The following is a 15,105-nucleotide window of genomic DNA, read 5'->3' on the forward strand; positions in this document are numbered from 1 at the left end:
GAAGAGAAACAATGGGGCAGCCCTGGGAAGAAGGATGTTTTGGTTTGGGAATGAATGGGGTTTGAGCATGCAAGGAAGTTTAAATTGCTTTGTTCTTTTAATAAAATGTGTGACCAAAACTTTCACTTCACTTCAATCTTTATTTATGGTCAATAGAATGGGTGTGATATGCTATAACTTAAAACCATATAAAATAGAAAGGTTACATAAAAGATGCAAATAGTTTACATAAAATTAAATTATCAGATTGTCTTACAACACTGGAGATTATTATTGATTATATAATTATAGATCTAGGGTATATTGCCATTAGTCAGACTGCTTTTGGATAATTCTCTCTCTCTAATTTTAACAGATATAGACAAAACTCTTGCAACAGAGAGGGTAATGTTCATGCATTTGTCTTGCATGAACTATCTTAGTCCTAGCAACATCACCATGCTGTGAGCTACTTTAGTTTTCTGAATAAAGCATTCTGTTTTCACAACGAGGCTTGGATTTCTGAACTAAAGTCAGCTAGCACATGGCATGTGGGATCAGAAAGAATCAAAAGCAGGCATGTGTGGAAATTGAGACAGACAGGGTGCAGATTTGACACAGAGTTTAAAGCTGGCACGGACAAAGTGTTTTGCTGATAGAGACAGAGCTTTGGATTTGAGGAATAAGAGAGAATTGCCCATGATACTGGAGAGCTTAAAGAAAAGAATCATAATATTATATTCTTATATTGTATTTAATAAATCTATTCTTCTTATTGCTTAAAACATGTTTCTGGCTGGCTGTTAAGCCTGAATTGCAGTCAGCCCATGCATACCAAACTTAAAAACCCATGTAACAATACAACCACAAGTCCACATATATAAAGGGTCACTCTGAGGCCCAATAATCCAGTCCCAAAGGAAGGAATTGGAAGAACAAGGGCAGAGTGAGTGGCAGGAATCCAAAGTGTTGGAATTCTGGTGACCAGCCTGGATGAAGAGATATGTTACAGTTACCTTTGCCGAAACTGTAGTTGACCTCTCCAGATTTAATAAGTGAAATTTGTTATGCATTGTAACCATCATTTTGTGTTTTGTATCTTATATTTTTTATCATAGTTTAAAATGTATTTGATGTTCTTGTTTTAACAACTATCTTGTTTTCTATAGTTTTTGTGGGTTTTTCAGGCTATGTGGCAGTGTTCTAGAAAGGCTTATTCCTGACATTTTGCCGGCATCTTTGGCTGGCATCTTCAGAAAAGATGCCAGCCACAGATGCTGGTGAAACGTCAGGAATAAACTCTTCTAAGACATGGCCACATGGCCCGAAAACCCCACAAAAAACGATGGATGCCAGCCGTGAAAGCCTTCGACTTCATAACTGTTTACTGTTATGGGATATCACTTGGGGTTACAACATTAATCTTACTTACTTGGTTGTACTTAATATAAACCTACTGAAATCATTTAGAGTTAAGCTAGTGGGACTAACTTCAGTTCTCTTGATTTAAAGTGTTTTACTTTAGGAATGACTAATTCAAGATATCTGTAAGTTGTGGTTGACCAGTTCAAATTTTACATTTGTATACTTTCTCAGTAATTATTTTCTGGGTGTAAGTGTAGTATAGATTGTATTATGGTGAATTAAAGAAGAATGATACTGCTTGGTACCAGCAGATGGAAACACCATTAGTCCAGAGTAGATTAACTAGAACATTTTGTTGTAGGGTTTACAGAGGAAATATTGGACTCTGTCACTGACCTGCAAGAACTGTTGCAATCACGTTTGCTACATTCCTTTTAATGAGGTCACCCTTAGCTTTGCCCTTTAAAATACTTTGATTTTTAATTTGCTAATTTATTTAATTGTGTTTTAATTTTTTTATTATCAGGTTCTTAGTTTTATCTTCTTATAACCTTGCAAGCCACCCTTGGTCCCACTCTGGAAGAAAGGCAGGATATAATGTGTGTGTGTGTGCGTGTGTAGGTAGATAAATAAATAAATGAATATTCCTGTGGACCTCAAAGGTTAGTTGTTTTGAGCAGGAAGGACCCCATGTAAGGCCCACTGGTTAGACGTGGCATCAGAATGTTGATAGGTATGATTTTTTTCTGAAAGTAATTTTCCCAAACTCTGTACAGAATCAACCAATCTGATTTTCATTGTTTTACTGAGATGTGTTTTAAAGTCCTTCTTGCAAGGCTTGAAAATGATTAAACATCCTGTGAATCAGCAAGGTTATAATTTGCAATTATTTCAGCCTTCAGAATGTGTCTACTAGTAGCTGAAATCAGTTTGTTCTCTCTCATTTCTGTGATTTCAGCATTCCTCTGAGAAATACGTGATTAAATCTACATGATTTAAAGTTCTAATTCTTGTGGTTCTCAGTAGAAAGTAAAAAGTTATGACTGTAAAACATACCTTTGACTGGTGATAAATTTTGTAGAGATGACAAAGTGTGCACTGAATAGCTTACAAGCCATGTCTGATATGTTAAAGTATCCCCTGCCACCCTTGACATTTTACAAGTGGGATGCGCATTCTGGAAAGAACCTTGTCTAGCCAATAAATGAATAAATAAATCCTGAGACAGTGACACCTCCATGTCAGTGGAGTGGTGAATCTACTTCAGGCCTTAGTCCAAGCTTTAAAGACCTATGTCATATGCTAAATCTTATCCCCAAAGTAGGTTAAGCACCTTATAAAGTTCCTACACAATCCTATATTATATTATATTCTTTAGGTCTTCACAATATCAGCCTGAAGGATCTAGGAAACAAATCCAGGCACTTTAGCCCTTGTGCTAGGGCTACTTCCATCCAGAGTGACTCAGATGCCACCCAGCTTTACTGCTGCAGTGCCACTAAAAGTGATGCCAAAGGAGTAATGTCCATCGGTGTTGCTGGGTTTTGCACTCTCAGAATATTTTTCTTCCCGTTAATGATGGAAAAGCAGCAATAACACCCTCCTCCTTGCTTCTAGAAACTGATCATGTGCTGAAGGGGCATAGCGCTCTCTCTCTCTCTCTCTCTCTCTCTCTCTCTCTCTCTCTCTCTCTCTGTGTGTGTGTGTGTGTGTGTGTGTGTGTGTTTTAAATGCCTGCTGCTCAAGACTGTATTTGTCATTTATCAAGTATGGTCAAAGCGTACTTAATTAAATGCATGACATCAAACGGCTAGGAATATGGGTGTTTCTAAACCTCGGGGAAAGGAAATTTGAGAGCCAATACCATTTTGTTAGATTCTATAAGGTTCAACAGGGGCTAACAAGAACTCATTGCGGTTACAGAAAATCCCACAATGTATTTGGCCTCACCAAAAATATGCAGAGGTCTTTTCCCTCTGCTATAAGTACTCACTAAGCATATCTGGGCATTTAAATTGCTTGTACTGTTTTGGTTGATTGCACTACCAAGTTCCGTGTGTCTGTGCTCCATCTCACAGTTCAGAATGCCAAAGGAGATTTTAAAGATTAGTGTGTTATAATTGGCAACTCAAACCTGCTTGGAGGAAGGAGGAGGTATAAATCTTTCCTAGATGTGTGCACAAGGTTATCAGGTGCAGCATCAAGTTCAGCTTGAGTAGCCTTGGTCTATAAGGATTTTCATTTTTGGTCAGATTCGACAGACAATTTTTTAATCTCAGTATCTGATTTTATGGACTTGAGACAGAATGAATATTTCACTTGTGCACCATCCAGCCCACTGCCTAACATTGCCTGACCTGACAGAGCTTGTAGTCTTGAGGGACTTCAGCAGCCATACTGTCTGATTATGTCTTGCTTGGAAAAGCTTGGGATTCAGTGGCCAGTCTAGGGTTGCCAGGTCAGGATTATCCCAGTCTCTGAAATTTCAGGGCCAAAACCTGGGACCTAGGAGCAATCCCTTGTAGCCTGGGTGATGCTACAGGGAGTAGGCCCTGTATGATGCCATTAAGCTTGATATATTGAGCATTAACCAGAATTGCATAAGACCAAGTCCAACAAATATGGAATAGATTTAAAACAGAGCTGAGGGCCTGGCCACTAAGTCTTAGGACTTGACACTTCTCCAGTTCTCAGGGAGAAGGGGAGGGTTTTCAGGATATGTGCACCACCTTGAGAAGTGTGTGTTTTAAATCTATTCCATATTTGTTGGACTTGGTCTGTCTCAGTGAATCCCTACTAGTAGAGTAGTTCTTGTCTAGCATCCTATTGGCGACGTACAAATTGTACTTCATGGTTACACTTGTATATGAACTTTTTGGATGTTGTGGTAGGGAGTTTCTAACACATCCTTCATAGTTTTTTGTGGGTTTTTCGGGCTATGTGGCCATGTTGCAGCAGAGTTTCTTTCTGATGTTTCGCCAACATCTATGGCTGGCATCTTTCCAGCTGTCCCAGTTTGGCAGAGAAAATCCCAATTAATCTTATGTCATCCCACTTGTTCAGCTGCTTCTAAAATAGCCCAGATTCCTGTTCCTCCTGCTATTTTTTCCCTTTGCTGCAAAATGGTTTTAAAGTGCTAAAATAGTTCGCTGTCAATTAAATCAACAGTGGAAAAAGGAGAAAACAAACAGAATCTTTCCTTTCCAGTAGATTCAGACAAAGCAAACTGCTGCATCATCTCAGTTTGTGAGTTCTTTCTTATTAAATAACTTTTGCCATCTTGACTACACTCTCATGCTTCTTGGCCACATGTTTGGCAGATATTATTTATTTATTTATTGATCCTTACTATGTAAAGTGCTGTGTAGATTTTACAGTGTACTATAAATAAATGTTAATAATAATAATAATAATAATAATAATAATAATAATAATCCAACATGTAACAGCAGCAGGGGGACTGTCAGATGCCACTTCCATTTCAGGAAGGGAGAAACCTTATCCTGGCCTTACCATGGGCTTGGAGGTGAATCCCTTTTTCCTCTGGCTGCTAAACAAACCAGATGCACATCCACAACTAGGAACTGCCCATAGAGACAAAACTGCACCTGGCAATCTTTTCCCCTATTGTAGCATCCTGAAGGTAGAATCCTCTCTCACCTTGGCCACCTCTTGTTAGTATGGTGTTAGGGACTTACATTGCCCAGTGTGAAGTTGGGTTTCAGTCCATGTATAAAGCATCTTTGGATTTAGTAGGGATTGTCTCAGTTAATATTAACTCAAGTGTAGTGGTCCTGGTTTTCTGGACAGTTTAGGAGACAGTGATCTATAGATGTGAAATTGCTCACTGTTGAGCTCTGTAGTATCTATGAAAACAGGTGGCATCAGTTCTCAGTCCAGTTTCACAGAGCAACTTTTTTTATAATCAGCTGATTTCTCACCCACCTTCTTACCTATAGAAAACAAAGCCTGTTGAATTAATGCTAGTTCCATTTAGTTCCATTTAGACTTGGCTACTGTAATGTTCTGTATGTGCAGGTGCCTTTAATGAAGGCTTAGAAGTTTCAACTCACCCCTGCTTTGTGGGGAGTAAACAATGGCAGCCAGTTCTTTACCAGCAGCCTTGGCTGCCTGTGTATTTCTGAGCCAATGTTAGAGTGAATGAAACTATGTGTGAAAGGGATCTGGGAGTCCAAGAAGACCACAACCTGAACATGAGTTAACAGTATGATGCGGCAGCTAAAAAGGCCAATGCAATTTTAGGCTCCATCAGTAAAAGTATCATATCTAGATCAAGGGAAGTAATAGTGCCACTCTATTCTGCTTTGGTCAGGCCCCACCTGGAATATTGTGTCCAGTTCTGGGCACCACAATTCAAAAAGGATGTTGAAAAACTGGAACGTGTCCAAAGGAGGGCAAGTAAAATGGTGAAAGGTCTAGAAACCATGTCCTATGAGGAACAACCTAAGTAGCTGGGGATGTTTAGCCTGGAGAAGAGAAGGTTAAGAGGTGATATGATAGCCCTGTTTAAATACTTGAACGGATGCCATATGGAGGAGGGAGCTGACTTGTTTTCACTTGCTCCAGAGACTAGGATCCAGAACAATGGATGCAAGCTACAAGAAAAGAGATTCCACCTCAACATTAGGAAGAACTTCCTGACAGTAAGGGCTGTCCGACAGTGGAACAAACTCCCTCGGAGTGTAGTGGAATCTCCTTCCGTGGAGGTCTTTAAACAGAGGCTAGATGGCCATCTGTCGGGGATAATAGGATTTGGATTTCCTGCTTGGCAGGGGGTTGGATTAGAGGACCCCTGCCGTCTCTTCCAATTCTATGATTCTATGATTCTAGGAGTGCTGTGATTTCTCCATGCTTGTGGAATAACCTACCTCAGGGTGCATGTGTGGCTACCTTCTTGGCTGTTGTTTTAGACGATTCAGATACCTGGACATTCCAGCCTGCTTTTAAAGTGAATGGGTGGTCAATGGGTTGTTATATATAATAAATTAGGATATTTACTGTTGCTGCTATTTTCAGTTAATTTTCAGATGTCATTTTATGCTGCTACTTTATTTATATTTTATGTTTGTTGTTCAGAACTTTTATCTTGTAAGCCACCTTGTGGAGGCTTAATCTTAAAATGCAATATTAAATAATTTAAATAAATAAATCTGTAGTAATAAAAGAGAAAATGTACATGCCACTTCCATAGCTCTTTGAGACTGTGAAATTTAGATGCCTGAAACTTGGCACAGATACCAAGCAGACCTGGGGGGGGGGGCACTTCTTGGTGACTTTGTTCTTCAAATAGATGAATTAATTTTAAATAATTAAAATTTCTGTGTATCCTGCTGTATTATGTTCAGTCGCAAGGTGACAGACATCCCTAACTTTACCAAAATCCTCTGCAGGGCCCACATACTCTTTAAATAGTTAAAAGGGAGGGAAAGAAAAGGAGTCTTGATAAGGGAAAGGGGAGAGAGTAAGTATCAGGAAAGGCAGAATAAGCACTGGGTTGGAGGGATAGTGGGCATCCAGATGGAAACACTAGCAAAACATAAATTCTCTAAGATGCCAGCCACAGATGCTGACAAAATGTCAGGAATAAACTCTTCTAGAACATGGCCACATAGCTCAAAAACCCACAACCCCCCCCCCAAAAAAAAAATTATTTGTGAGGTAAGAGCAGAGGCTGAAAGAGAAATATCAGTTGGGTGGGGGAAATAGTAAAGTCATCTGTGTGAGTGAAGTAAGATGTTAGGGGAAGAAAGGTACCTGGATAATGACAGTGTCATTACTTGGGGTGGTGCAGGGGATGTGGGCTGCATCAGGTGACACTCTGACCTTTGGCAGAAGCAGGCTGTGGCATTCACCCGTGTCCCTTTAAAATGCTGAAGAGATGGTGTGAGTGGGGTGGAGGTCAGTGGGAGGGAAAGGGAGAGCTCCCAGGTTTTTAAAATATATATATTTTTAATTTTTATTTTTTTTTAAAAAAACAAATTAAATGTATTATTTTACAATTTTCTTTAACAATCACATTTTACCAAATTTTCACTTTAACATGAAACAATGTATATGTAAATACATTTAGGCTGTGTGTATGATATTTTGATTTCAAAGTATAATTTTAATATTTAGTTGCTTTTTTAATTTATTCAAAATATATCATACAAAATCTTACAATCATAAGACAATGGTATAAAGAATTTTAAATGGTTGAAAACCCTTCCTTATTAAAATTAATAAGGTATTCCTTATTAAGGTTTTACACAATTCAAATTGTTTAAAATAAATTTGACTGTAGAGAACAGTGGCTAGATGGAGGAGAAATGGATATAAAATTTATATTAATATAATCTATAAGGAGAGACCATTTTTCCTGAAAGGGTCTTTGATTTTGTTTTTTTGAGTTATATTTCATATTTTTTGATAATTTCTCCATAAGCCATTGATCCCAAACTCTTTTCCACCAGCTATCCAGGGATACAAAACCTGTTTTCCAATTATTAGCCACTTCTAATCAAGCAGCTGTCAACAAAAAAGAGATCAACTTTCTGTTTTTTAATGATTTATTACTTCTTGTGTATATTGAAAATAACAAAAGGGTTGGGCAAAAGATCATTTTTGTTTTGTAATTGAAGCAATTTGGTTGATCATGCCATGCCAGAAGTGGTTAATTTTCAAACAGTCTAACCATGTATGGATATAAGTCCCTAAGACTGGATAACCTCTCCAACATAGGAGTGATATAAAATTTATCATCTGTGATTTTCTAATAGCAGTTAAATACCATTTATGTACTAGCTTTTAGTTGTTAATGTCACAACTACTATGGTTACATTTGGTAATATATAGGAATTCTGATTTAAGAGTAACATTAGTATAAAAAACATTACTTAGGATTCTGTATGGTGTTGTATGGGAGGAGGTCCATGGTGGGGTGACACTATGAATTACCACACAAGATGACACCAGCTCTAGTGACATCATTGGTTAATGAGGCACATAAGGTGAGTGAATGAAGTCCAGTGTGTTGTAGTGGTATGAGTGCTGGACTAGGATACTGGGAGACCAGGATTCAAATCCTGGCTTAGTCATGGAAACCCCACTGGGTGACCTTGTGCAAGCCACACTCTCTCAACCTCAGAGGATAGCAATGACAACCCCCCTCTGAAGAAACTTGCCAAGAAAACCTCATGATAGGTTTGCCTTAGGGTCACCATAAGTTGGAAACGACTTGAAGTCACACAGGAACAGCAACAAGGTGGGTGAGGGAAGGGAAGCACCATTTGGTTTGATGAGGGAGAACAACAGACGAAACAAAAACTAGTATTGGTAAACAAAGGGGATTCTAACTCCTGCAAAATTGGTTACTGCTAGAGAGAGACGGAGGCAGGAAGAAGGAGACAGAAATTGAATTTAGATGAACAACCCAACACTACCATATTAATTCCAGAATAGTTATATTTGAACATATAGTGAAGAGTCATTTTGATAAGACAGACTATGTTCTGCCCCAGGAAGGCTTGAGGCTTATAAAGGAAGTGGGCCACAGCAGAGACAGCAACTGTTAAGACAAAGTCTCAGCAAGGTCGGTATGATCAGGTGGGTAGGTCTATAGGCAGTCTGGCAGCACAATAACCAATAAGGTAGTAATGTTGAGTTTATCAGAATCTGTGTTGGGCACTGTGGAAGTATGGAGTATTCTCATCAGCATAAGGGAGAGGAGTTTATTGAGTAGGAGGCAAAAACTGTTTGAGGCCTTCTGACCATTCTGAAGCTTAAAGGGCCTTTGCCTAATCCTGCATCCATTGGCTCCTATGTATATGGAATTTTTGGCTTCACTGATAGTGAACCTTTCATGTCTGAGGAGTCTGTCAAAGTAATGTATTCTAGATTAGAATATCAAAGAGTAGGAAGGGTAGAGTGCAGATGACTCTTCTGCAAGGGGTGCCTCTCTATCTGTATACTTGAGGAAGGGTTCAGGGCACTTACAGAACAGGTACCGAATAATCCCCTGCCTGAAAATGAATCAGCACATCATTTGTATATTTTCCAATAACCAGACTTACTGTCTTCATTTTTTTTATTGTAGGCTCATTCCTGTACCTTAACACAGCAGAAAGCATGAAGTTCCTTATTTTGAGTCCTTGGTTGAAAAGCAGTAGTGAAGACTGCACTGTGCAAGTGGCTGTCTACAGATACTTCCAGCAAAGTGGGGAATATGTTGTCCAAGTCCTTTATGCTAATGAAAGCCGCATCAAAATCCCGCTCATCTCAAGCAGAGAAAAACACGGGTAGGTGTTCTCCCCCCTTATCTCAATAATAGAATTTTGTTTCTGTTCTTTGAGATGTTACATATGGAATCTGTAAGAGGTTTCATCAGTGGAGCCGTTTGTAGATCAGTCCTTAGCCTAGAGGAATTAAAAGAGAGAAGAGAAATTAGCAGATAGCCCTGCTTCTATCAGTAATAGTTCAGACTGAGCTTTTGTGGTTATGGCTGCTGTCCTTAGTATTCTGGGTGTGTATTCATACTTTTCACCACCCACTCACACGAACTAGAGCTCAGAAAAGCACAGTCCATAGATAGAGTAGATGAAGCCTCTAGGGACAAAATTTTCTATGAAAAATGTTAAAATTTTTGATCCCAATAAGTTTAGAGGGTTTGAAAGAAAAAATTTGTGCCCCAGGAGTTACTTTATTTCAGTCAGGAAGTGGTTTGGAGGTAGTATTCCAGGTCACTTCATTTTGAAAGCAAAAACATGCCCAGAGTCCAAACTGAAAAAGGGAAAAAATGTAACAAAATTTTCCCTTGTGCCCCCTTGGGGGATTTTGGGGCAATTTTTAAATAATAATAATAATAATAATAATAATAATTATTATTATTATTATTATTATTATTATTATTATTTACTTATACCCTGCTCATCAGCCAAAATGTTATCAGAGAGACTTACAAATTGTTAATTGGACCTTTCCCTGCCCTCAGGCTTACAATCTAAAGAGACAAGATACAAAAAGAGAAGGGAAGGGGAAAAGTCCAGCAGATCTTCCCTCCCTCTAATGCCTGGACCAGGGCAGATGGACTGGAGGGAGGGCCCTTCTTCTTACTCTGATTAGGCCCCAATTAGGGAAAGCATTGGGCCTACCTCCTCTCTCCCTCAGAAGCCAGGATGGAGGGCAGTCTGGGTGGGCAGTGGCAATGGGTATTGCCCTTCAACGCCCCCTGGCAGAGCAGTGTGTTTTCCTAAATCCCTAAGATTTCCCCATGTCTTCCCTAAAGTAATACACCTAATTCTGTTTTCAGGAAAACTACTTCATGCTTTTCCTATGATTATTTCTGAGTAACAGTGGTGTTTTTCTACTCCCTTACCTATTTACTCCCTTCACATTGCCCTACCAGTTACTATCCTATCTTGTGACTAACATCAAATCATAATGAGACAGTAGCATGGAGAAATTACAAACATCTCATTGTTATGTAGGGAACCAAAAAGGAAAACAGAAGTTGTGGGAGGGAATGCTTCTCGGGAAGTCATCTGCCAAAGATTGTTGTGCTGTTAGTGCTTAGCTGGCTGAAAGTGATCCTGCTGGAAACAAATGAAAGAAACCTCAACAATAGGAAGCTATTATACACCTTAGGAGAATGGTAGTTGTTTTTGTTGCAGTGGAAAAGGAATGAGTATGTTCAAGGAATGGAGTTATACAGTTTTGCGTTGTAACAATTATGCTTATCAGCATGTGCCTATTATTCCACAAAACCTTGTTTCACCATGTTTCAATCCATGGATTTGCATTGAGAAGTACCTCCAAGAGCTCTTTCCAGACCTTCTCCCCTAAGTAGACTGAACAAATGGAAGAATGAGATTGCTCTTGAACTTCTCATAGGAATACTCCCTCAACATTCGCATTTACAGTCAGCCCAGCACCTGACTTTCATGCTTTCAATGGTGATAAAATACAGCTATAAGAATATAGGCGGCGTCACATGTACAGCACCCACCTGGGCTGTTCATTATATGCATGTTTTACTGGCACACTGTCTGAAGCTAATGTCTTGTTAACATAATAGGTGGATTTGTCCTGAGAGACTCTTTCTCTTTTAATTACTTATTCTCCTCATGTCTTTAAAAATGGTAGCAGATAGTACTGACTTATTCCATCAGGGTCAGAACCTCTGTATCATTAAATGTTGGCAGGGGGGCAAACAGAGGGAAACCCCAAGGATGCTTGTCCCCATCATAGCTGATGTAGTAGTGGTAAAAATCACATCTCTTGAATACTGACATGTTTAATGAGATGGATAATTTAACATGGAGAAAAAAGATTGGGAGATAATATGGAGATGGATACATATCTGAAGGAATGTCATGTAGAAGATGGAGCAAGCTAATTTTCTACTGCTCCACAGAGTAGGATACAAACCAATGAATTCAAATTGCAAGAAAAAAAGTTTCATCTAAACATTAGGAAGAATTTCCTGAATGTAAGAGATGTTCAACAGTGGAATGGATTGCCTTGAAAGGATGGACTCTCCTTTGGAGGTCCTTAAAGAGAGCTTGGATAGACATATTCCAAGAGTGTTTTAGTTTGAGATTCCCGCCCTATGGGCATTGGCATAGATGGACCTTTGTGGTCCCTACAAGGGAATAACGGCACCCTGGAGCTGACTCACATTGTTTGCTAAGGAGTTATTATACATTTTATATTTTAAACATTGGCAGGCCACTAAAGAAGACGTAGGTCGAAACGCGTCTGGCCTTTTGTTTTTATTAATAGAATTGTTTATAATTGCCAAAGAAAAAAAAAGGGGGGGGGGCTTTTCTCCACCCTTTCTGTTGTTTTAATGGCTTTTCTCCAGGGTTTAGTTTCTCTGGTTTTGTATTTTGGATATTTTATTCACCCCTAGCATTTTACAGATCTTCCAGTGGGGTAATTTTACTCTTTTAGATACTACATTGTTTTTTGTTTTTGTTTTTGTTTTTTGTTTTTTTGCTCCAGGGTGCTGTTATTCCCATATAGTTTTTGCCAGAACCCTTCGGTTGTTTCCTTTGTGGTCCCTTCCAGCTCTCTGGTTCTATAATACTAAATATCTTAAGGGAGCAAAAACACTATTTCAAATGGAGATGAGTAGACCTAGGCTAAAGCATCACAAAAATATATTACCAAAGGATGTTGACAGGTTGGAGCGTGTCCAGAGGAAGATGACCAAAATATGAGTCTAGAAACTGTTCCTTAGGAAAAGACACTTAGGTAGCTGGGTATGTTTAGCCTGGAGAAGAAACAGTGAAGAGGTGATATGATAGCCTTGTTTAAGTATTTGAAGGGTGTCATATTGAAGATGGAGAAAGCTTGTTTTCTGCTGCTCCAGAGAATAGGACGCAGAATAATGGATGCAAACTACAGGAAGAGATTCCACCTCAACATTAGGAGGAACTTCCTGACAGTAAGAGCTGCTCAACAGTGAAATACATGCCCTTGGAATGTGATGGAGTCTTCTTCTTTGGAGGTCTTTAAACAGAGGGTGGATAACCATCTGTCACGGATGCTTTGATTCTGTGTTCCTGCATGGCAGGGAGTTGGACTGGATGCCCTTGAGGTCTCTTCCAGCTCTATGATTTCATGATTCTGCTCTTAGATCAGTTGATCCTAAAATGAAAAGGCCAGGTATGAATTGTACCCCTGTCCCCTGATGCCAGATCATGTCCTCTTAGACTTATCTTTCTCCAAGATAAGGAATTTAATCACCTTTTTACATGATACAATCTATCATCAATGGATGGACAGCATGAATCAGAAACTTATCAGTCAATATACTTCTCACTATTTTTGACCTTCCAGAAAGTTCTCAAATCATAAAGATTTTTGGGCATGTCTTCAACTTTTTAAAAAAAAGTATTTAGTCTTATGTATTGAATAATATTCCCATGATTTATATCAAGTGAAAGCATTTTGCTCTTTCCTGACTATGGCTAGCTGAAATATTCTCTTCCAGTTGTGTAATTAAGATTAATTGCCAGTGATGTCTCAATTTGTCAGACTCTCCATGCATTCTCTTAGATTGTGGTTTGCAGCAAAACAGCAGGAGCCCAGCCAAACAAACTGATTCTGGATACTTTAATGCAATATTCTTTTTTTAATTTAGAATTCATTTTAACTCTATGTGCATTGTACATTCTTGGTGTTCTGATTACCAACATTACTTTCATTGCTGCAGAATTTACACTGAGACTAATTCAAACCAGTCAACATATTTTTGCTTCTTTAATGTGGCAACATAAATGATTCTGTTCTATGAATGAAGGGGGGGGGGGAGTTGAGGGGAGGGGGGGATGAGTAGCTAACACCCAAAACCAAATAGTAGAAACCTGATCCAGAGAGTCAAAACTACATGAGGTGATAAACATTTAGTTGAAGTTAGATGCATGCTTTTAAAATTATAAACAGCAAGTGTATTGTTCAGAGAGTTCTATCTTTTTCCACCACTACAAACTTGATGAAAAATTCCCCCTCCCTCAGAAATATTAGTAACATCAAAAGAGAAACACTCATTGACAAAATTTACCAATAAGGGGCAAGTTTGCCTTGAAGAAATATTCACCCTCTTTGATTTCTCCACATTTTTTGCTATTATTTTCAATATTTTGTAGTTTTTTAAAAAAAATCATATTGATTGATTGATTGACTGATTGTAAAAGAAACATGCTTTATTTTTCTGCACAGGCTGTGTCAGCCCTTCCTCTGATTTAGTGGAGAAGAAGGACTTTAATATTAGTGACTCATTTGGTATTGAAGTCACAGTGTACCAAGACTGAAATGTGGTCCCCTTGGTTACAGTTGGAGCTGATATGGCTGATTCTTTGACTTCTGATTTGCTCCCTTTTCTCTTGGTCAGAGAATAGACACAGCAGTGACTTCCCAGGGCTTGAAATGGTCTTGGAGGTGGGTCTGTACAATGCAGAAGGAGTTATTTATTGAATAGCACCTTGTACCATAAAAAAGAAGACATGTCAGTATGTAAGTCTTAGTTGCGCATGCATATATCAGTAGAATTGTTGCTTTTTATTTTTTGAAATTCTGGCTTCTATATATTGTTTCAGTGCAGTGTGCAGAGCAGAAAGGTCATTGATGTATATCTTCTGACAAGAACAAAGCTAGATGTTTATTTGCACCTAATCTCCACTGGTGAGGCAATATCCATGTGAGACAGAATGGTTCTGGCTGAAAGTTGTGGTTTGGAAGGTAAAGGATGATGGGTACCCTGCCCTGTTCCCAGATCTGTTCAGGATTAAAGTTGCAGGAGCTCCATCCCACATCCAGTCTGGCAACCCTTTGTAATAATTACTGCAAAACAAAAATAAAAACTATCCTCATGCATATGTATATCTGCAGTCCCAGATCAATTGCATTTTTCAAGCAGGTTTTCTAAGGTTTGCTTGTGTTCCTATACGTACCTGCAACCCTTCTAAGATCGTCAGGAGAAAGCTTTCTCTTGATCCTGCCACTTTTAGACTTTTTTTAATGTGATAATGTACGCTGATGACACCCAAATAATTTTCTCTATGTCTCCGACTGATGCAGTGACTGAGGATGGCGTCTCTCCTCTCGTGGCCTGTCTGGAGTCAGTAATGGGCTGGATGAGGGAAAACCAACTCAAGCTGAATCCAGAGAAAACGGAGGTACTTGTGATAGGTTCCCCTGGTCCAGTAATGGCGGTGGTTCCACCTGTCCTGAACGGGGTCACGCTCCCTGTGAAGGACT

At 39.0% G+C, this 15,105-nt stretch overlaps 1 protein-coding gene across 1 annotated transcript in view; it reads left to right on the plus strand.

Annotated features, from left to right (window-relative positions):
* Positions 1–15,105, plus strand: part of ALK (ALK receptor tyrosine kinase) — an 809,244-nt gene that overhangs the window by 380,284 nt on the left and 413,855 nt on the right. The window contains exon 4 of the mRNA XM_089529545.1: positions 9,440–9,641. Within this exon, the coding sequence (XP_089385671.1) occupies positions 9,440–9,641 (202 nt within the window). The remainder of the gene's footprint in view (positions 1–9,439; positions 9,642–15,105) is intronic.

This window comes from Sceloporus occidentalis, unplaced genomic scaffold (assembly GCF_023333645.1).
Source record: "Sceloporus occidentalis isolate IW3139 unplaced genomic scaffold, rSceOcc1.0.p SCAF_6, whole genome shotgun sequence".
Taxonomy (NCBI): Eukaryota; Metazoa; Chordata; class Lepidosauria; order Squamata; family Phrynosomatidae; genus Sceloporus; species Sceloporus occidentalis.